This window comes from Macroventuria anomochaeta (genome assembly GCF_010093625.1).
Source record: "Macroventuria anomochaeta strain CBS 525.71 unplaced genomic scaffold BU25scaffold_41, whole genome shotgun sequence".
Taxonomy (NCBI): domain Eukaryota; kingdom Fungi; phylum Ascomycota; class Dothideomycetes; order Pleosporales; family Didymellaceae; genus Macroventuria; species Macroventuria anomochaeta.
In genome coordinates this window covers 30,491-52,396 of record NW_022985402.1, presented here as the reverse complement: position 1 = coordinate 52,396, position 21,906 = coordinate 30,491, and the positions used below count along the sequence as shown (strand labels likewise).

The 21,906-nt window shown below is 51.7% G+C and overlaps 10 protein-coding genes across 10 annotated transcripts; 6 read left to right on the top strand and 4 right to left on the bottom strand.

Moving 5' to 3' along the window:
- Positions 1-586: 586 nt before the first annotated feature.
- Positions 587-2,597, top strand: BU25DRAFT_425325 (uncharacterized protein; the record flags this gene model as incomplete). The annotated part of the gene is made up of 2 exons (XM_033708343.1): positions 587-961; positions 1,353-2,597. 2 exons carry the CDS (start codon positions 587-589, stop codon positions 2,595-2,597), a joined length of 1,620 nt encoding a protein of 539 aa, XP_033557032.1.
- Positions 2,598-3,552: 955 nt separating this feature from the next.
- BU25DRAFT_351311 (uncharacterized protein) lies at positions 3,553-4,526 on the bottom strand (the record flags this gene model as incomplete). The annotated part of the gene is made up of 3 exons (XM_033703354.1): positions 3,553-3,922; positions 3,976-4,175; positions 4,434-4,526. Coding segments are annotated over 3 exons (663 nt in total), but the record flags the coding sequence as incomplete, so codon positions are not given.
- Positions 4,527-7,772: 3,246 nt separating this feature from the next.
- On the bottom strand, positions 7,773-8,848 carry BU25DRAFT_305340 (uncharacterized protein; the record flags this gene model as incomplete). The annotated part of the gene is made up of 5 exons (XM_033702057.1): positions 7,773-7,830; positions 7,883-7,916; positions 7,967-8,386; positions 8,506-8,641; positions 8,696-8,848. Coding segments are annotated over 5 exons (801 nt in total), but the record flags the coding sequence as incomplete, so codon positions are not given.
- A 968-nt stretch (positions 8,849-9,816) lies between these two features.
- On the top strand, positions 9,817-11,426 carry BU25DRAFT_479725 (putative hydroxyindole O-methyltransferase; the record flags this gene model as incomplete). The annotated part of the gene is made up of 2 exons (XM_033711036.1): positions 9,817-10,333; positions 10,386-11,426. Exons 1-2 carry the CDS (start codon positions 10,166-10,168, stop codon positions 11,424-11,426), a joined length of 1,209 nt encoding a protein of 402 aa, XP_033557029.1. The 5' UTR covers positions 9,817-10,165.
- Positions 11,427-11,714: 288 nt separating this feature from the next.
- On the bottom strand, positions 11,715-12,556 carry BU25DRAFT_351346 (uncharacterized protein; the record flags this gene model as incomplete). Its single annotated transcript, XM_033703357.1, has 3 exons — positions 11,715-12,082; positions 12,176-12,392; positions 12,458-12,556. Coding segments are annotated over 3 exons (684 nt in total), but the record flags the coding sequence as incomplete, so codon positions are not given.
- A 746-nt stretch (positions 12,557-13,302) lies between these two features.
- Positions 13,303-13,955, top strand: BU25DRAFT_434539 (uncharacterized protein; the record flags this gene model as incomplete). The annotated part of the gene is made up of 2 exons (XM_033708866.1): positions 13,303-13,783; positions 13,822-13,955. The coding sequence occupies 2 exons, from the start codon at positions 13,303-13,305 to the stop codon at positions 13,953-13,955; spliced, it is 615 nt and encodes a 204-aa protein (XP_033557027.1).
- Positions 13,956-15,168: 1,213 nt separating this feature from the next.
- On the top strand, positions 15,169-15,426 carry BU25DRAFT_301389 (uncharacterized protein; the record flags this gene model as incomplete). Its single annotated transcript, XM_033701996.1, has 1 exon — positions 15,169-15,426. A coding segment is annotated over one exon (258 nt), but the record flags the coding sequence as incomplete, so codon positions are not given.
- Positions 15,427-17,500: 2,074 nt separating this feature from the next.
- Positions 17,501-17,869, bottom strand: BU25DRAFT_351322 (uncharacterized protein; the record flags this gene model as incomplete). Its single annotated transcript, XM_033703356.1, has 1 exon — positions 17,501-17,869. A coding segment is annotated over one exon (369 nt), but the record flags the coding sequence as incomplete, so codon positions are not given.
- A 676-nt stretch (positions 17,870-18,545) lies between these two features.
- Positions 18,546-19,568, top strand: BU25DRAFT_302960 (uncharacterized protein; the record flags this gene model as incomplete). The annotated part of the gene is made up of 4 exons (XM_033702019.1): positions 18,546-18,849; positions 18,903-19,083; positions 19,133-19,357; positions 19,430-19,568. Coding segments are annotated over 4 exons (849 nt in total), but the record flags the coding sequence as incomplete, so codon positions are not given.
- A 1,146-nt stretch (positions 19,569-20,714) lies between these two features.
- On the top strand, positions 20,715-21,656 carry BU25DRAFT_414823 (uncharacterized protein). Its single transcript, XM_033707390.1, has 2 exons — positions 20,715-21,247; positions 21,298-21,656. Exons 1-2 carry the CDS (start codon positions 20,812-20,814, stop codon positions 21,600-21,602), a joined length of 741 nt encoding a protein of 246 aa, XP_033557023.1. The 5' UTR covers positions 20,715-20,811; the 3' UTR covers positions 21,603-21,656.
- The last annotated feature ends 250 nt before the right edge of the window (positions 21,657-21,906 follow it).

Sequence of the window (21,906 nt, the reverse complement as noted above, 5' to 3'; positions counted from 1 at the left end):
CTGCTGGGCTGCTGGGCTGCTGGGCTGCTGACTGTCGAGCTGGCGTTCACGAGGTGTTGGCGCCACTGGCACCGGATAAGGAAGCGGCCGGGCCAGCTCGCCGCAACAAGATGCTCGCAGCCTCGAGGTCGACCGTACACGACAACAGTCCTAGTAGATTCGCTGCCCTAGTAGATTCGCAGCTTCACAGAATCGCTGGCTGCCGTCTTGACGCTGGATGGATATCGCGTGTGCTCTGACCGTCTGCCTGGCCGTCTGCCTGGCCGTCGCAACAACCGCCTCCCATGGCGAGCGCGTGCTGCATCGCCCGCGATAGGCTAAGCGCGCAGTGAGGCTGGGGTAGCTCCCAAGCTTGGAAGCGATTCACGTCATGTGCTCGGTCCCTGCGCCTTCGGCCTTGATAAGAGATCCATCTGCTCCCCGGGCTCCGTCTCCAGTCATCTGCCTCCTCCCCCTCACTCTCTCCTCCCATACGCTCCATACGCTCCATACGCTCCATACTTCTCTCCGCCTTCTCTCATAACTCCCAGTCCGTCTTTCTCTTCCTTCTGTTCACGCACACTCGCAGCGCGAGACCACCACCAACATGAAGTACGCATACACTCTCCCGGCGCTGGCCGCGCTGGCAGCAGCCTCGCCCATGCTCCAGGTTGGCACCATCCACAACGATGCTGCCCCCATCCTGTCGTCGGCACAGTCCAAGGAGATTGCCGACAACTACATGATCGTCTTCAAGAAGCACGTCAAGCATGAGCACACAAAGGACCACCACGACTGGGTCCAGAGCATCCACACAAAGTCGCAGAACGACCGCATGGAGCTGCGAAAGCGCTCCCAGTTCCCTGTCACTACCGACGTCTTCGAGGGTCTCAAGCACACATACAACATCGCCGGCGGCATCCTCGGCTACTCGGGTCACTTCGACGAGGAGACCATCGAGGCCATTCGCAGGCATCCTGACGTAAGTAGCCAGCTCCCCTCTTGGCCATCGTGAGCATGTCTGTTGCACGTGGAGTTTCAGCCGAGCGCCAGCCAGCTCCCGCCAGCTCCCGCCAGCTCCGCAGCAAGGGCGCGTCCTCTGGGCCGCCTGCGCCGAAAGCGGACAGCAAGTCGCTTGAGCTCCCAGCTTCTCCGTAGGCTGTCTGCGAGTGCAACCGCACATCTGGCTCAGCGCTGAGCGCGCGACTCAAGACGTGCAATCCCCAGGCCAGCTGCGCGTTGGTGTGGCGATGGCTGCCGCCTAGAGTCAAGGCAGCTCAGCCGAAACACGCAATCGTGCACTATCAGCACGTGATGGCGCCATTCAGGTACTTGGTACCTGCCTTAGTACTCCCGCTAACCCCATCTGATAGGTCGACTACATCGAGCGTGACTCCGAGGTCCACACGCTTGGTGGTGACGACTACGAGACCGAGAAGAACGCCCCCTGGGGTCTTGCCCGCATCTCGCACCGTGACTCGCTGAGCTTCGGTACCTGGAACAAGTACCTCTACTCCGCCGAGGGTGGCGAGGGCGTTGACGTCTACGTCATCGACACCGGCACCAACGTCAAGCACGTCGACTTCGACGGCCGCGCCCACTGGGGCAAGACCATCCCCAACGGCGATGCTGATGAGGATGGCAATGGCCACGGCACCCACTGCTCCGGCACTGTTGCTGGCAAGAAGTACGGTGTCGCCAAGAAGGCCAACGTCTACGCCGTCAAGGTGCTCCGCTCCAACGGCTCTGGCACCATGTCCGACGTCGTGAAGGGTGTTGAGTGGGCCGCTCAGGCTCACAGCGACGCCGTCAGCGCCGCGAAGAAGGGCAAGAAGAAGGGCTTCAAGGGCTCTGCTGCCAACATGTCTCTCGGTGGTGGCAAGTCCAACACTCTTGACCTTGCTGTCAACGCTGCCGTCGACGCCGGCATCCACTTCGCCGTTGCCGCTGGTAACGACAACGCAGACTCCTGCAACTACTCGCCTGCGGCTGCCCAGAACGCTGTCACCGTCGGCGCCTCCACCCTCCTCGACGAGCGTGCGTACTTCTCCAACTACGGAAAGTGCAACGACCTCTTCGCCCCCGGTCTCAACATCCTTTCCACCTGGATCGGCTCTGAGCACGCCACCAACACCATCTCTGGCACCTCGATGGCCTCGCCCCACATTGCTGGTCTCCTGGCCTACTACCTCTCTCTCCAGCCCGCCAAGGACTCGTCCTACGCTGTGGCTGACATCACCCCCAAGAAGCTCAAGGCTAACCTCATCGCCGTCGGTACCGTCGATGCTCTTTCTGACGTTCCCTCCAACACCGCCAACATCCTCGCCTGGAACGGCGGTGGCTCTTCCAACTACACCGCGATCGTGGAGAAGGGTGCCTACAAGTCCACCAAGGGTGCCTCCAAGGAGCCCTCCGAGTACACCATCACCATCCCCTCCGTCTCTGAGATGGAGAAGGAGGTCGCTGATGAGTTCGAAAAGGCCAAGGGCGCTGCTGGCCGCACCGCCCACCAGGTCGGTGGCAAGCTCTCCGAGCTCGAGTCCAAGATTGAGGACTTCGTTGCCGAGGAGATGGAGCACATGTTCCAGGAGTTCAAGGAGCGCGTTGCTCGCGAGTAAGATACTCGACTCTACTTGACTTCATTGCGTCGTTGCATAGTGAGCGGATACAGACTTTGCTTCCGCTCCGTAATAGTATGATACATGATCGATCTGGCATTGGGTTCTCAGCAAGGTGCACATCTCATTGGGCTAGTTTGATTGCGTGCGTGTACCTGTTTTGTTTTTGATAAAGGACCAAAGGAGAATATTGGATAGCTGAATGCATCCATGTCTTCACCCAAATTCCCCGTATCCACAAGTGATATATCCATTGTGACGTCCCCTGTTTCTCATCATCGCATCTTGACCTCCCCGAGGTTGGCAGTATTCGATGCATCCTAGCCTCGTGTTGTGGCAGCACCTCACCACGCTTTTTCCTCCATCACATACGAACCTTTTATGAACGCTGAACGTCTCGCTGCCGCAGGTAATTGTGACATCGCTGTTATCACCTGGGATGTACAGGCTGGCACATACTGTCAGCTCATGTTTTGGATGTTCGCAATATCAAACCTCGCTTCACCTCTTGTCCGTTGTGTCGAAGACTGCGCGAGTGTGCTCTGCCATGGTGGCGGTGTAAGGTGGAGGGTGGAAGGAGGAGGAAAGAAGTTGAGAGGCGGGTGGAGAAGGAAGTAACGTGGCAAGTTGGAGGCGGAGATCTTCGCCCCGTGTAGACGTCACTGTCCAGCTCCAGGTTTGAAGTAGGTGGCCTTGAAGGACACATCAATGGTATTGATCAAGACCAGTACAAGCTCACATGACCATCACGATCAAAGCGATGGCAGCGATGCCTGAATTTGATAGCAAGTGGTTTGTTCGTTGGCTACTTCCGTGACGACCAACACTCGGAGGCCTCTGGAGTGATGCTGTCTTCCCTCCCATCGCTCTTCCCGTCATAGTCCAGCCCAGAGAAGCTGTTGTCGTTCAAAGGCACTGTGTGTGTGTGTGCCTCCGAGTTCAATTTCCGCCTCCATCAGATCTGTTGCTTGGTTCTTCGCTTCGGCAGCCCAACTGCAGGATCATTGAACTCGTGCAGTAGGATCTCAATGTCTGGCTTGCCTGAAATCTCAACATGCTTGCTCGGCACATTAATGATGATGGATCGAAGCACAACGTTGGTGTCAGGTGTAGTTGAGAAGGCGCAACGGACGGCGGGTGCGAAGTGCTCGCAAGCACGCGAGAGTTTCTCTCGTGCCAGCTCCTTGAGGTCTATGACAGTGTATTTGTCCCCGAGTTTGTACATCCGGGCGTGGAGGAGCAACTGACTGGAGTCCTCCCTCAACCCTTGGAACGGTGAGACGTAGTTGGGGCAACAGATTTCGCAGAAGCCAGACCACATTTGACTACAAGTTTCTTTCGTCGCAATAATGATGTTGGCAAACTCTAGGGCGCATACAGTATTGTAGGCAGCCTGTATGAGGGAAGCCGTGACGGTGTCCATGTACCGGAGCTCTGGATATTGATCTCCGTATAAACATTCGATTTGTCGATAGTTGGAAGTTTCGGTTCGTGTTCGTTCTCGTACAGGTACTGGATAAGCACTTTGATCGGTGAAGGGTCGTCTTCGGGCAGGTCGACTTTATTCTCGGCGGCTTCCTACTATGGAGCCACCCACTGCACTCTGAAGCTTTGTCAAACAATGTTGCGGTACTAGTCGGTCCATACAAGACCCTATTACCCTTACTTAGACTATTCTGGATTAGCACGTTCCAGAGTCGGTATATAGTCGTCTTCTCCTCACTAGATAGCAACTCAGCGCAGTATTCCATCGACCCGATAGTCCTACGTTGTCATTTGCCGTACCTATCAGTATTCTACAGCGGCCCACGCCGCTACAAACAAGAATCCACTCACTTTGCCAGCAGTGAAACGCTCAGACCTCTTGAAGAACTCAGATCTGGTGCACACAATCGTCTTGTGCAGATGGTATGTGTCCGCGCCGCATGTTCTGCATCTACGCTGTTCGCCATGACTGCTTACGCGAGTAAGAAAAGGGAAGTCGGAGAAAGATGCGAGATGAAGAGTTAGGGAAAGTTTGAGGTGAAAGTTTTAGGGCGGTTGCACCGATCTACGTGCCGTTAACGCGCATGTAAGGACGAAGTGAAGGGGCCCACAAATTGTGGTGTACATAGCGGTCTGTGCCATCACGTTCCATATTTGACTGTTGAATCTCTCCTCGCTCATGGAAAAGTATTCAATAACAGTCACCCAAATGCGCAGGCGAACCCAGTGTCTTGCGCTCTTCCCTAATCATTGTATATCTCCTCGCTCACGTCTGCTTCGCTACGTCCAGCCCAAGTCCTTGGCACGCAGCTTCATGATACCCACAGCAAGGCCACTGCACTCGTTTGGAACGGCTTTCATGGCAGGCTTATGGAGTAGGCACATGTGGCGAGAGGTTGTACAATGTCTCGGAGTCCTTTGTCCGTTTCAGGAGTTGATGTAAAGGCGTGTTGGGCAGCTGGAGCGAAGTGATTCGTGTTCCAGCAGAACTCACTCAGATACTGGAACTTCTTTTGTGCTAGGTACTTCAATCCAAGCACGTCGTACTTGTCGCCTATCTCATACATCTTGCTGTGGAGCACGGATTGACTAGGGTCTCCGGAAAAGAAGTCTTCGAGCTGGTCCAGCGGCTTATAGTCAAGGCTACATTCTCCACAGACAAAGTCGACACATGCATTACCACATATTTACGGTTGGTAGACATGGTGGTCACAGACCATATGCCCCGGTGACCGGCAGCCGATGAGATATGTGTGGGTGAACGTGTAGCAATAACCCGGTCTCCTCTCTCCTCAATATGTATAACGTTGAGGGATCTCGTCTCTCTTTGTGAGCTTGGAGTCGCACTCAGCTTCGTATAGGTATTGGATGAGGGGTTTGGTGATCGCAGGTTCGTCTTTAGGTAAGTCTATCACGCCACTGACCGCCTCCTGGATCACGTCAGCAAAGTTGGGAATGTGGTGTAGGAAGCGAACTTGTCAATGCAAATCTCTCTGCCCTCTTAAAGAATCCAGATCGTGAGCATGCATTGGCCTTGTGCACATTTAAGTGTTCGTGCTGCAGGTAACGGTGGGATCGCTGTAGTCGCCAGAAACGAGAAGACCTTTACAACGTTAGTATATATTTCTTCTAGTGGTTATGTCACGGTTTAGGGTGACTCCTGCCTGTCGTACCTTACCTGTTATACCTTACCTGTTATACCTCACCTGCCGTGAGGGTGACTGCCTTATTGCACTAGCGTTGTTTACTGTTGCCCACCTGTACATACTGTTCGTAGCTTCATACAATACAACCCAAGTTTAATCCTTTAACTTTCCCTGTCTGCACACTATCCGCAAACCGCAACAGGTTCCGATGCCTTGACGTTTTGACGTGACCCCCAAGTTTTTCGCGTGCCGCATCGGCCATGATCGCAGCTGTCAACTAATGCAGTGGATGCAGATTGAGAATTTGGAGTTGACGGTGTTTGGCATCAAAATCGACTTGTATAAAGCTCGAGACAGTATTTGCGGCATTAGCGTAAGAGAAGAGGAGAAATGAATGCAGTCTTCAACATTCCATGCGAGCACCCAAGAAAGCACCAATTGCCAAAACAAACGCGAAGTGAAAGTGGAGAAAATCTATGGATGACTGTTTCCAAAATGCCTCAAAACCTGCCAGCTAAATGCTAAACAAGGGTGCCATTATGAGCTCGGCATTATCGAGGACTTCTCACTTGGTCTTACGTTGTTTCGTTCAGAAAAGATCGCACGTCCGCAACTCCAAGACCCTAGCCGCAAGGCCATTGAACTCACGCACGATTAACTTGATCTTAGCTTTGTCAAGCAAACTGATCCGTTCAGTCACCGTTCTGCTGATGACATTACATAGACTCAGGTCGCTGTCAGGTGTAGTGGAGAAGGCAAGTCGCGCAGCTTAAGCGAACTGGTCACTGTTCCAATGGTGGATGCAGGCGCTGGCGATTTTTTGCCAAAAAAGCTCTTTGAGACCAATCATGGCGTACTTGTCGGCAAGCTCATACAACTTGGCATGCAACACTAGCTGGGAAACATCCCCTGGTACATCCGGCAACGTTGTCTTGAAGGTGCAGAGCTTTCAATCGAGATTGTGACATATCTTGCTGCATTGCACTCCGCATGTGTGGTGCGGACAGACTTTCGGAGTAGAACAGCCTCGAAGACCTGGGTAGGTGTGCAGAAGCCGGTGATGACAGTCGGGTTCTTGAAGACCTCCGCACAATAGAACCCTCTCTTTAGCTGGACCTTTTGGAATTTTGGGGTCGTATTCTCCTTATTATAGGAAGTTGATGAGGATCTTGATAAGCGCCGTGTCATCATCTGGAATATCAATGCATCCCTCAGCCACCTTCTGGTTATATCAGATGCTGTCTGTATCAAGGAGTAGCCTCAAACGTAAGTTCTCGAGGTTGAATCGCCCAGCATTGCGGAAGGAGTCGGAACGTGAGCATACAAAGGCCTTGTGCACGTTTTACGTGTCTGTGTCGTATGTGATGACAAGGTCACTGTACTTGCCGGAACTGTACAGACTGCAACGATGTCAGAAGAGGCGCGAACACATGTGACTGGGTAGGCAGATGCCTCGCCTCCCATCTGCAGCACCAAATGCTGCACGAGCACTTGTGGCCATGATTGCTGCTTGTCGGGTAGGAACAAGATTGGTATGACGAGGGCAAGAGTTAAGTGAGGTAGCGAAGCCGTGAGCAAGTAAGAATTTTCTCCGTGGTCCCTGGAAGCCTTCAGATCCCGCAGGCTGTTCAAAGTGAAGGTGGAGGCTAGTATGGTAGTTAAGACCGTAACGGCTATGTTCACATTGGAAAGGATTGAAGACATAATGGTAATTGCAACCTTTGTGTTGTGAATAAAGTCAAGCTTATTGCTCATTGTCCTTCAAATTCTTTGGCACAATTTCATCGATACGGCTTATAGGCCGCTCATCGTCACTCCCTCGTTGTACTAACACCTCCATCGTGCGCATGATACCTTGTTGTGACTCAGCAGACTCTGCGTATTCTTTTCGACCGATGTTAGCGAGGTGAACGCCTGCATCCGTGTGCGACAGCACGCTCTCGCGAACCCCGCGTTGCCGTACTCCGGATGTTATCGCATCTACATCAACCGATCGAGAACCTGAATATCCGTGTCCACTTGTAGTTCGATCCCAGGTCCGGTGGAAAAGCGGGCGTAAGGTTGGTACACAGGCAGCCATGATGACAATGTTTTGCTCGACCCTGAGGTGCGTTAGTATGGGATTGCGTAGAGGATATCGTAGGATCGACTTACAAGCCCCAAAGAACAAGTGGTACTGGGTTGTACACTATCGAGATTAGTATTCGCCGATTCTATAAGAACCACACGTATACTTACATGGGTCGACGGTGTCCGTAAAAAGATGGAGGTAAGTGCCCTTAATGATGGTAACAATGGCTGACAGCATTGTCATGCTCATCAGAATGCACAGACCGATCTTAGTGGATCGCTTCATTTGGAGCTTCCAGAAGGCGGCGACAGGGACGATTGCCAGCACGAAGTCCGTGAGTGTAGTGTATGCGCACAGCCAGTACGAAAAGTAGTTCAGGACATTGGGGCTCCAGCAATTTCCTGGCATAGTCCTCTCCCAGAGCTTCTGGGTGGGTGTGCATTGTGCGAACGCTAGGATTACTGTGATCATGGCGAAAATGACCTGGAGGATGGTCATGCCGTATAGAAGTCGCGTTCGAAGTGGATTTGGATCGAGTAGCTGGCAAACGAGTATGGTGATGGCTAGATTGGGAAAGCTGAAAGCACCTGAAGGAGATGTTGGTCAACGAGGCAACTCCCATGGTTGCACAAGATTCAACCTACCAATGTTGAAAGCTACATGTGTGTCAGCATGGGGGTTCACTAAGTCCAGGTGATGTACATACGGTAACCCAACATCTGGTACTTCGCAGTCTTAGATAAGTGCTCGTGTCCATGCTCAGCGACCACTGCAGCGGTGTGTTTTCCGAATCCCAGGTGCACCCCATAATGACCGAAAGAGGAGGCACAGATGCTTAGCATCTGCCTGGAAGGTCAGCGTGCTCCAGCACTGTACTTCTGTCTGTTTGATCGTACCATCGAGAATACGATGAAAAAGTCATCCCAGCCAATCACTTTAATGATTCGAAGTCGAGTGAAGAGCTTAATAACCACTGTCACAAGGGCAGCTCCTGTCGTGACCCAGGCGACGATGAGAATTTCGCTCTGTCTGTTCTCAGTCAGGTCGACGGCCTCAATCGCCATCTTGCGGAGACGTTGAAAGAAAGTTGCGATGGTGGTACAAGAGCGAAAGAAGCATGCTATCTAGATTAAGGTCCCCCCACGCGCGTTGTTCCAGCATGGCGGGTGAATGGCCTGGCAAAACTTGGTCAAGGTGATCGATCCTTCATGCAGAGAAAGCAGAGACGTGCCAGAGCAAAGGATTGTCGAGGGAGCATCGTTCCAGCATGTTGGTTGGTGGTAGGAGCGCAGTAATGCAAGCGTGCATATCCGGACAATTCAGGTCCACAGCACCTGATCGGACTGCAGACCCAATTTGGGTGGCTGCAAACTAGTGACACAGAGCTTGTATATCATTGTTTCAAGACAAGACCAGACTTCGAACCCACTGGATCCTTTTCGTTGCCTATGGTTTCATAGAAGGTGCAGCGGGAGCAGGCTGGCACAGATGGTTGGCGCTGATTAACTGCGCAGTGAACACAGTTTTCACACAAGCTGATAATCTGATCTTCTCATCACTTCTCACAAAGGGGTGATCACGCGTCGAGATGTCTCCTATCAGCAGATGTGGGGTTCCAGGGACGCTCCGCAGCATGTGGGTCTGATCAGGACAGAACGGGAGGCAACATTGGAGCCGCACGGTGTGCCGCGCTGGCTCCACTCGCACAGCCTACCCGCCTCCCGTCCGACGACCGCCCATGGGGTCTTCGATTATTGGTAGGCATACGGAGTTGTGTGATTTGTGATGAAGACGATGGCAGTGGGAATGAAGATGAGGTCGAATGAGTGAAAAGGTTGACGACGTCGGCGGTCGGCGTTTTCAAAGGATCAACCGCCTTCGTGTCTTCTTGCAAATGCAAACCAGGGCTTGATCCTTCTGCCACCCAAAAGCATGCAAGGCCCGAGACATCCATTGCACCGTCCCACGTCGCTGCAGGACACGGAGATGTTCCCAGTTACGGCTGCGCACGTTCGACGCTGGCGCGAAAGAGGTTCTGCGTGAAGCACATGCATCCACCAACATCGCAATTGTTGTCGTTGTGCAGTCCGCATCGCAATCGTCGCTGTGCAGTCCGATCTTTGGACCTCGAAATGAATGACTCGCAAAAACATCGAATGCTACCTTAGCAGGGTCAATACCTACACCAACCTTGGCGCCATAATGTAGATACGTGCGCTGTTAGACCTCCACTCTGGAGAACGCCGTGCGCTAGGGACAGGTAGGTAACGTCCATATCAGTCAAAATGCCATAACTACAGGCCCAGGTCCGTTGTCTTTGAGATTTGCGAATCCTTCTTTCCAAAGTACTTCTACGCATATCCAAGATGGCAGCAACACCAGTATCATCAATTCTAGAACGCATTGCAGCTGCAGGTAAATCCTACGAAGGCGATGAGCGAGGATCTCGCGAAACACTGATCGACCTGGGTCGCGACCTCGTTGCCGCACTCGAGATACCTAGCGAGTTTTTGCAAAGAAGCTTTTGGGCTGAAGTGAGTTTAAGGTCATGGTCCTGGAGTACGTACACTTGCTTACTACATCAAGCCAGCACTTTCCGCACACTGCAAACTCGCTGTAAATGTCAAGCTCTTCCAGCACCTCAGAGATGCAGGTGATGCAGGCCTCAGTCTCTCATCCGTCGCTGACAAGACTGGCGTGGAGACATCTTTGTTACAGCGCATCATGCACCATCTCAACGCCATGAAGCTTGTTACTTTCTCCAACGGCAACTTCTACGCTACCACTCTCAGCAACGGACTCGCAGAAGAGCGGTACCAACAGAGCATCGATTTCTGTTACGATGTTGCTAGGCCTTCATTTAACGGCTTCCCTAAGTTCTTCAAAGAAAACGGATACAAGACCCCAGCCGACCTGAGAACTGGACCCTTCCAAGCAGCTCACAAGAGCGACCTAGCTTTCTTCGACTGGCTGGTTGCTACGCCGCCACATCTCGCTGAGTTCGATGCCTTCATGTCCGCTTACAGAGCTGGCAAGCCCAACTGGTATGACCCTGGCTTCTACCCTGTGACTGAACGTCTGGTCGAGGGTTTTGAACCCAACAACAACGAAGTTCTGCTCGTTGATGTCGGCGGTGGCCGTGGGCACGACATGTCTATGTTCGTTGCGCAACACCCTCAACACCCTGGAAAGGTCGTCCTGCAAGATCGCGAGCCGGTGGTTGCCAGTATTGCAGACAAGGAAAGGCTGCCTTTCGAATGCCAGGCTCATGACTTCTACACACCAGAGCCGATAAAGGGCGCACGAGCATACTCTCTTCACTCAATCCTTCACGACTGGGATGATGAACGTGGTGTCAAGATCCTGGAGAACCTTAAGCCAGCGCTGACGCCGGGGTACTCGCGCGTACTACTCAACGAGATTGTACTGTCTGAGGAACATCCTACGATAGCTGCCACATCAATGGACATGATGATGTTGGCTCACATGTCTGTGCGTGAAAGGACAGAAGCTGACTGGAAAGAGATCATCGAGAAAGCAGGCTTGAGCTTTGTAAAGGTGTACACATACCCTGGTGTAGCTGAAAGCGTGATCGAAGCTGAGCTTGCTGAGGTATCTCAGCCGTAAGCAGTGGAGGGGTGTGCCGGAGTACAGGCATGACTGTGAACGACACAATTACTCATTCGTTCACATTTGCGCTATCTCAGAAATATTACGAACGCTTCGCTTTGCTGTCTCCCGAGCCTTAACCTTCTCAGAAACCATGTTTGCTGAAGCATCGATATCAGTGCTGCAGTGCAGGCTGAGGGCACTCGAAGTCGCTGGACACCTCGATGCACATGCATATTGTACCTCCACCTTCAACGAAATCGCGAGCCGATAGGCTACGATACCACTGTATCCTTGTGGTCATAGTCACTTCTTCTTTCCCCAACCATGCCCCTTGATCTTCGCGTCCAGGATGCCGAACGCCAGACCGCTGAACTGCTTCAGCAGTATCCGAACCTCAGGCTCTTCCGCAAGTTCCATATGCTCCGAAATCGTCTCACTCACAGGGTCTCTGAGACCGTTGTTTGCTTCAATCGTTGTTGAAAAGGTATGATATGCTGCAGCCGGGAATTCTAAAGTGGTCCGGAAGCGCTTGCAAGGGCGGTTGAATTTCTCCTTCAAGAGATCCATGAGCCCAACAACATCGTACTTATCACCGATTTCGTACATCTTTGTATGGATGAGGAGTTGATAGGCTTCGCCCTGGATCGATGTAACAGGTGGAGTGGTGCATTCTACGCGGGTGAAGCTGGTGCAGTCATAGTTGCATTGAATGCCACATGTATGGTTGTGGGCAGACTTGAGGCGTAGCACAGTGGTGATCCCACCCGCTGTCCCTACTAATACAGAAATGAGAAAATACAATGTCATTGGTCTGCTGCTTTGTTCTCTTTCGGGTTTGGTGGATGAAACAGTCGTTGTTATGGCTTGCAAATCGTCTGCCGTCAGGGCGGGTTCATACTCGCCTTCGTAGATGTACTTGATAAAGAGCTTCACCAACTCTGGCTCGTCCTCGGGTAGGTCGATGGTTCCGGTCTGAGTTTCCTGGTGAATTTCAGTTACCGCACAATTACAAGCCATGTCTCTCGCATATGTCTGAAGTTACTTACCTGTCCACCGGATTTGACTGCGCGCGTCAAGAACCTAGCCCTTTCGCAGACGATGTTCTTGTGCACCTTGTACGCGTCGCTGCCAGCTGTAATGGTGAGGCCCTAGTAGGTGCCCTGACGCGAGCAAGCTGCATGTTGGTTAGTCGACAAGCTCAATGACCGCATGACAATCAGCGAGTTTATTTACCCTTTGACCGAAGTCAGCACTTGCAGCTGTGAAGTAGTCACCATGGCTGTAACGGAGAAGGTTTATAGTGTGAGAAGATGAAGTCGAGAACACAACGCCCTCAGTTGTCTGTAGGGCGAGGGCGGGAAGAAATTTTCCGGTCGCTAGTAGCAAACGGGCACTCAAGGTGAAAGGAAGCAACCATTGAGTCACTAATTTCCGCGCCTGCACCTTCCAAATTGTTCAGAACAGCGTGAAGAGGCGACAATAGAACAAGTTCACTAATGCATTCCAAGGATGTGTAGTGACTCTGTGCTTAACTGTTGCGGTATCAGTCGGTCCGTATGAGACTCGATTACCCTTGCTTAGACTGTTCTGGACTAGCACGTTCCAGGGCTAGTATATAGTCGCCTTCTCCTAGCTAGATAGCAATTAAGCGCAGTATTCCATCGACCCGATAGTCCTACGTTATCGTTTACCGTAGCTATCAGTGTACTACAGCGGCCCACGCCGCCACAGCTATGAGCCCGGAAGCCTTCAGTTAATCGCTGCGTTCACCCGTTTATCTACAGCCTATACAGCTAGTTGTAGACCGTACTCTCAGAAAAACCGACCGCGGTTTGACACAGAACCATCTCGATTGTCAAGCGTCAGACAGAGCACGTCCTGAGAGAGCACAATGAGTGCGTATGAGCAGGACCAGCTAGTGACGAAGACGTCAGTTATACTCAGCAAGCCTGATGACTGGGAGAAGTGGTTTTTTGTGAGAAAAAACACAGCAAACAGAGACGGCATGTGGCCGTACGTCAACCCAGGGCTATCAGGAGAAGAGTTTAAACAGCTACAACATGAGAAGCCACAGGAGAGGCCTATTTGGAGGTTTAAGAATAAAAAATTATCTGAAAAGCAGGACGTTGATATTGAAGATCTATCTGCTGAAGAGGTTTCTGTCCACAGCATGTGGGCAAGGAAATTTGAGCGTGAGGAGGCACGGTGGCTGCAGAAAGAGAAGGCTTTAAAGGAATTCAAAGCTGAGATTGCTCGGACGATTGATGTCAAGCATCTTGACCTGATCGTCAATTGTACAGATCTGTACAGCCGGCTGACGACGCTCAAGAAGCACCTCTGTCCATCAGTAAGTGAGAGGAATCACCAGCTGCGTAGCTGTTACAGGACTGTGTGTACAAGCCCGATAAAGGCAACCTGGATGCCTGGTTCGACGAATGGGTGACGATAATCAGACTTCTGACAGAGGCTAGAATGCCAGAGATCGACGGTAATCGGTCACAAGAGGACTTCATAATATCGGTCAGGGGCCTTGATGACAGTTAGACAGCGACACAGCTGCAGGAGCTAATCAGGAAGGACCATAGAGGGGAACAGTACGCGTCAACTGCAGAACTTGTGGCTGAATTCCGGTTCTACTATCGACGTAAGCACCCAATTGTGTCATCGCTTGGTACATTTGCAACATTAGGGGTTGCAACCAAACCAGACAGGCCAATAAGCACAGGAAAATCGATACGACGCGTATTATGCCTCTGGATATTGGACCCAGGTTCAAGCTGTCACTTTACAAACACGAAGGGGCCCAACTGGACTACAACAAAGAGAGGAAAGCCCACGGACTACGTTTACGCAGGCGGAGTGTTAGCTCAGATAGAGGAGTGGGGTGAGGTTGTACTCAACGTCAAAGTTTCAACAGGACGGAGTCAGATGAGGTTGACGTACGTGGCCTACATACTTGGATGCTTCACAAGTGTAGTAGTACTGTCACGCAGTAGACCTCTAGGAGTACACTTCGACTCAGGACGTGGCTGCCTGTATCAAGAGAAGGTATCGAACGTGATTTGTCTACTACAGTACCAGGACCGACACTGGTTGATCGACGATGAGAGGGAGCAGGCACCACAACCAGCTCTGCTGTCAGTATATGTAACACGCCACGCAGTACCAATGCCATCATGAGACGATCGAAAGCCTCTAGTAGTTAGCCAGAAGGGCACTCACAACCTGTTTGGGCATATCAGCAAGAAAGCAGTAGCTCAATTGGATGGCCACGTCGACGGCGTACAGATTGATCAACATCCTGAGGCACTACAGTGGAAGGAGTGTGAGGTCTGCGTACAGGCAAGCTACACAACTTTGTAAGCCGACGGCCACAGAGGGGACCTATTGGACGCCCGTTCTATTGACTGGGTATTGATCTTGTCCAACTACATGAGAAGACAGAGCGCTGCTACAATGGTGATCTGTGGATGTTCCACGTTGTTGACCAGTACAGCCATGGCACAAGGCCTGCTGCCTACCAGATAAGGGCTCAACTAATCTCAAGCGTACAGCTAGTCAACTACTAGCGAAGACCAAACGTCAGTATCACGCTGATGTGTCAGCTGCGAGACTGTACAGTGACCGTGGGTACAGTGAGATGCTCCAGATGTTCAGAGAGCTCGGAATCGTTGTGGAACCACGAGCCGAGTATACTGAGGAACAGAACGGTATAACAGAACAAGTTGGAAGCACCATTGCCACCAGAGGGCGAACAATACGAATCGGCGGAGACCTGCCTATGGAACTGACAAACGAGTGCTGTATGACAGCCATATACCTACTGAATCGTACTCCAACAGAAGCCCTAGATTGGAGAACGCCGTATGAGATTGTACAAAGACACAAGCCAACAGTGGCTCACCTAGCCGTCATTGGATTCAGAGCATACGTACTGAACACCAAGTTGAAGCTTGTAGAGAAGCTACAATCACGGGACTTGGTAGGACAGCTAGTTGGCTACGACTCTACGGACACGTGCGTGAATGCCTACACTGCAGCGAATTGTACGGACACGAGACGTTGTATTCGTGTCGTCTGACAGTGGGACAGAGGAGGTTCACTTTGACCGATGGAGGCTACGTGAGATAGCAACAATCCTTAACATCCCAAAGCCACATGAAAAGCAGGAGATTGAGCAGGTGCTAAGCCAGTCGTACGTTGACGGCGACTTACGTGGGTGTTCACGTACAAACTCGATGAAGACGGGTACCTGTACAAGTACAAGGCAAGACTAGTTGTCAGGGGTGACATCCAGGATGAGTGGGGAGACACGTACGCGGCTACGCCAGCAGCACGTATATTCAGACTCTTGATGGCGATAGCTGCTGCGTTTGGCCTTCACGCATATCAGTACGATGTTCTCAACGCATTCATCAACGCGCCACTAGAACAACTAGTCTACGTACGAACGCCAGAGCCGTTTGTAAGCCAGGTGGGTGAACTACTGGAGCTGAAGAGCTCTGTATGGTCTGAAGGACGCGCCACAGTTGTGGTACAAGCATATGAAAGGGACATTGGTGATATTGGGATTAAGGCCGATCAAGGACGTGCCGTGCCTGTTCATTAGCGATCAACTGGTCGTGTTCTTCTACGTGGACGATATAGTCGTCCTAGTACACCCACAGCAGCTTGAGCATCGCAGTCAGTTTGAGAAGCAACTCAAGGCAGCATACGACGTACGGAGTCTAGGAGACCCGAAGTGGTTCCTGGGCGTACGCGTAGTAAGAGACTGGACAACAGGGGCCATATGGCTAGTACAAGACTCGTTCATTGACAAGGTGTCAGCGAAGTTTGACCTGGCACAGACGTCAGAAAAACCCAGCAGTGCCGTTGACTGAGAGCTATCTTCAAGAAGAGCCGAACGTCAACCGTACACAGACGTAAGCTAGTAGGATCACTGGCCTACATATTGACCTTCACAAGGCCTGATGTGTCACGAGCACACTCAGCCTTAGCAAGTCACATACAGAATCTTGGGCAGAAGCACCTAGCAGCCGCAAGGCACACGTGGAGATACCTGGTTGGTACCAAGTACCTTGCTATTGAAGCATGTAACAGAGCAAGGAACAACACAATGTACATCAGCCAGATCGATGATCTGTCGAAGTTCTACGGAGCATCTGACGCAGCATTTGCTGACGATGAGGAGTCCCGAGAGAGCTCCTATGGGTACATGTTCAAACTGTGCGGGATGTGTATCGATTGGAAGGCAACGCGTCAACGATCAGTCACAAAGTCTACCACAAAGGCAGAGCTGGTAGCCCTGTCGGTAGCTGCAGGGGAAATGGATTGGTGGAACAGAGTGTTCAACTACATCCAATTCAGCCCGCATGTGAGACCTGTCATCTACTATGGCAATGAGCAGACAGTAGGCATAGCCACGAAGCAGGAGGACAGGCTACACATGAAACAATGTCACGTTGACACACACCAGATGTGGCTAAGTCAGGAGGTACAGCACAGTCGTCTACACGTTGTCTGGTGTCCAACAGCAGGCATACCAGCAGAAGGACTTACAATGACGCTAGTAAGACAGACACACCACAAGTTTGTGGAACAGCTAGGTCTAGAGAACGTAGAGCACTACATTGTAGGACGTACACAGGACCCTGAGATACCAGATCCAGCAGGGCTCACAGGATGGTACTAGACAAGTACAGTTCAGCTTTGTTGCTCACGGCAGCTGGGGAGTGTTGCGGTAGTCGGTCCGTACGAGACTCGATTACCCTTGCTTAGACTGTTCTGGACTAGCACGTTCCAGGGCTAGTATATAGTCGCCTTCTCCTAGCTAGATAGCAATTAAGCGCAGTATTCCATCGACCCAATAGTCCTACGTTATCGTTTACCGTCGCTATCAGTGTATTACAGCGGCCCACGCCGCCACATTAACGTTGTATCGGACAGGTTCGCCTCATCTTCGCCGTACAGGACCAGTTGTCCTCGCAGAACCATCATTTGCTGGATGTCCTTGAAGATGAGAGGCTGTCACTCTCTCAACTTCGGTGAGTCATAGGGTACTTCAGTGCGATATGGCGGGTCGAACCTCACTAGCTGCACCATCCCGCCTGCCCTGCATTGTCGAAGAGCAACCCAAAGGCCAGTCTATTGAACTCCGTCATGTGATCCTCCACTTCTGGTTTCTCGAGCAGCTTCAAATGGTCGGAAATCGTCTTGCACACGATGTTGCGCAAACCCTCGTCGCGATTAGGTCTGGTGCAGTAGACGTGGTAGGCGGACTCAGCGAACTTTGGGTGGTTCCAGAATTCGAGGCATGCGCGCTTGTGCTTCTCGATACAGATTGCTTTGAGCCCAACCACGTCGTACTTGTCGGTCATCTCGCACGTATTAGCATGTAATAGCATTTGATCAGCTTCTCCGTTGATGGCAAGGCATTTGTTGCACACGAGATCTTTGCACTTGTACCCTCGGATCCTCCGCTCGTCACACCTTCCTGCCTCCTCACAACACCATCATTCTGACGACACCGATTGTTCACCGTTCGTTTGGAAGTGCTTTTTCTCGGATTTTTGATGGCTCGCGCACGGGTCGACCTGCTCCTGCTTGCAACCCTGTCTCACAGCCCTGTCTGATCCTGAAAAACTTTCATGGTTCGGCTTTGCATCTGGCCCACGCTCACACATCGTGTCGGTGGAACTGATGATCTGTGTTACAAGTCGATAGCCAAAGAATGTAGAGTGGTTTGATGAACGTGGTCCAACTCTTGCTGTCTACAGTGTCACGATGGGAAGCTGCATCTCTATCGTAAAGTTCATCGTGAATGCGAGCTAACACCGGTCCACATGTTCTCGGCGATGTTTCTGGCGATCAGGAGCCTTCCCGTCTCAACAGCCGGCCCTTTGCTAATTTGTTCGCATATGCACGAGTGCAGATCGCGGGGTAGCGTCATAGCGTCTGGATCGGAGCTTGCATCTGTCTAAAGTCGATGGATATGGTCGAGCGCATCTGCAGCTGGCCTCTGGTCTCCACTTTCTACCATTGCTCCCATACATCAAACGACACACTGCATAGCCTTGTAGTCGTAGTCAATGATATCTATACCGACCTGAGTTCGCCATCATGGGCTGGAACACTGAGTTAAATCCGGATCCGACCTTCACAGGATGGGGCCCTTTCATTCGCGATGACTACTATATCCAACCGGTCACGGAGGGAGCGATCATTGTCGCCAGCTTGGTTTTCGGTCTTGCAAATTTCTTCGCCATTACAGCAGCGTACATCGCTTACAGGCAAACAAGAGCATGTCGGAATCCGTTGAGGAGTGCATACATCTGGATGATATGGCTGGAATTAGCTGCATCTTTCGTGATCGCGATTGAGTGCTTGCTGTACCTGTTGAAAGCAATCAGACCGAGTTTCTGGTTCTACATGTCAATTTGTAAGTTGCTTGCTTTTGCTCTGGATGATGAGAAGTATGACTAACGATTGCAGTGTTGAACTGGTCAATTCAAGTGCAGTTACTCCTCCAAATCATCATCAATCGAGTGCGCATCATCTTGGCCGACAGACACAAAGGCCGTCTCCTCATGATCGGTACTGCCATTATCGTCACACTGATCAACATCAGTGTATTCTGCATATGGATGCCTGCACGCCTTCAGATCAGCAATCAGTAAGTGGCGCGACCATATTCTCCCTGACTGTACAACTAACAGAGCAAGGTGGGTTCACATCAACAATATCTGGGATCGAATCGAAAAGGTCCTATACTTGCTCATTGACGGGTTTCTCAACTTCTACTTCATGCGAGTAGTCAGAGCAAACCTTGTCAAGAACGGTCTTGAGAAATACAACAGGCTTGTCATGTTTAACCAGCGCATAGTCGTCATCTCTTTGCTGATGGACGTCATGATCATTGCCGCGATGTGGGTCCCAAACGGATTTGTGTAAGTTCATTGCTCACGATAGCCACCCAAACACACTTGAATTACGATCACGAGGCTGACCTCTGTGATTAGATATGCCATCTTCCACCCACTAGCCTACCTTGTGAAGCTCAACATCGAGATGTCAATGGCGCACCTAATCAAGAAGATTGCAATGGATCGCTCACGCAACAGTGACCTGTTCATCATCCCAAACTCGTACAATAGTGCTTTCAAATGTTCCACGCAAGACTCAGACTCGCTACCGCCTACCCACCAGACAATATCTATGCTCAAGAGCGTATTTAGTCGTGAGCAGCCGAGGGCACCGCTCACGGAGAACAAGATTTTGAAGACTGAGGATTTCAGGATGCAGAGTGGGCCGACGAAGGATTTGGAGATGCAGCAGTCTAGGCAGAGGAACGAGCAGGAGATCTATGATGGATCGAGCTTCATCAGCAATAACGATAGTATGGCGTGGGCTAATGTGAACTGGAGAAGAAGTGATGAGGAGGAGCAGGATACATCAAGTATCAGGAACTTGCAGACTTCATCGTCTGGGAAAGAAGAGGCGCATTTGACCCGTCCATCACCCGCAGTATTGCGCCCATCTTAAAGGAAGTGTTGCAGAAATCATACTACCAATCTGCTGCATGTCTTACGTCTTCCGTGAGCGAACTCCCAAGGATCGAAACAACAGGATAACGACACTCCGCGTACAATTGCGAAAGAAGTTATCGCACACCCTGCACACCCTGGGCGAACGCCAAGAATTTATCTCCGTGCAATGCGGAGGCGGGAGGCATAGGTTTCCCCAGACACCACCAAGGCAATACACAGTTCAACTGCACGTGCATTGTATCTGATGTTCCCGCTCATGTACTTCGAACAGGACAGAGTTTGGCCAGACTTTCGGTGTCGGACACTGATCGCTTGCCACCGGGAGCCGCAAACGAGAGTCCACGTCAACGTGGCACAAGCGACTATTCTTGGCCACTCGTTCTCGTCCGCCGCATGTTTGTACCATTGTTCACATGCGATACGCTACCGCCTGGATCCTGCATGCGTGTCGTACGACCCCGGATCTCCAACTCAACAACAATAACCGGACAACAGCCAATCAATTCCTTAGCAACCCATTACACAAAAGTTTGGGCGGACTTCTCTTTGCGAGACACGGTTGTCAAAAGTTGCACAGCATGAGGTGTTGACTGGTAGCGATCACGAGAACGCCGCATACCGTGAATGGAACCGCCTGCTTCTTTTGGCTGGTAATCTCCGGCGCAGATCTTTGTATGATTCCCAATGAAGACTGAAAGTGCAGGCAATACATAGGATGCAACGTACTGATCAACAACCTACCCTGCAGTCTTTGCAGTATAAACTGCCTCATTGTCGTCGTCGTCTCTTTCGCTCTTCATTAGTGGTCAGCTTTCACATCCAGTCTTTACTAAGCCTAGCAAAACAGCATCGCAATGAGGAACACACTCATCTTCACCACCCTCACAGCCATTGCCGCCGCCCAAACAATCACCGACTTGCCAGCATGCTCTCTGCAATGTCTTGCTACCGCCACTGGTGGTCTTAACTGCGGCCTCACTAACTTTGCTTGCTCGTGCCAGAAGGCCGACCAGCTCACTCCAGTCGTTACGCCCTGTGTTCAACAGGCTTGCACCGACGCGGCCGATCAGAGAAAGACCATTGAAGTCCTCTCTGGTATCTGCGCGGCTGCCGGCTTCCCAATTGAGGTCCCAGCACCACCTGCGTCTTCGGCCGCTGCTGAGCCTACTTCCGAGCCTACTCCTGAGCCTACTAGCTCTGAGGCTTCTGTCGAGACGCAACCTTATGCGACCGAAGAGCCAGAGTACTCCGAATACCCAACTGCCACCGAGACTGCCTCGGAGTACTCAGGTCCGTCCCCCTCCCCCTCACCGTTTCCCTCCTAATACCAACCTCCCCAGCACCCACCTATGCAACCGACGATGTCCCCTCCGTCTCCTCCTCCTACTCGGATCTCATCCCCCTCTCCTCCCTCGTCGACACCGTCATTGTGTCGCGCCCTTCGCCCCACCTGACTTCGTTTCCCGGCGTGCTTCCTCCGTACCCTACTGATACTCCTGCGCCGTCGGTGCCGGCGCCTTCTGGTACCGGTACGCCTCCTTCTGCTACATCCAGCCACTTGCCGGAGTTTACGGGTGCGGCTGCGGCTGTGCAGGTGAATGTTGTTGCTGCTGGTATGTTTGGGTTGGCTGCTTTTGTTTTGTAGGTGGTGAGTGATAGATTTGAATGGAGGAGGCTGTGGTCAAGGGCAGAGAGGGTGTAATATAGTAATTGCACATAGAATCCGATGTTTCGATAACTCGATGAGGAGTGAGATGCGATGCGATGTGCTGCTGTACTGATACTTGATGTTCTCTCCCAAACTTCGCGGTGATTGTATTGACAGTTTGTAAACCGGAACAGGGACATCTAGCACCTTGCATATCTGCACACAACTTTGCATCTTCCTTGCGGACGTATCGAGTGGAGTCCGCGCGTTCCCCAATATCTTCCAGCATTACTAAGGAGCT

What these genes read in the sequence shown, in the direction of transcription:
- BU25DRAFT_414823 (XM_033707390.1), top strand. Translation starts at nt 20,812, where the DNA reads ATGAGGAACACACTCATCTTCACCACCCTCACAGCCATTGCCGCCGCC. An exon ending in GACTGCCTCGGAGTACTCAG is followed by an intron (nt 21,248 to 21,297) that starts GTCCGTCCCCCT and finishes CAACCTCCCCAG; the next exon opens with CACCCACCTATGCAACCGAC.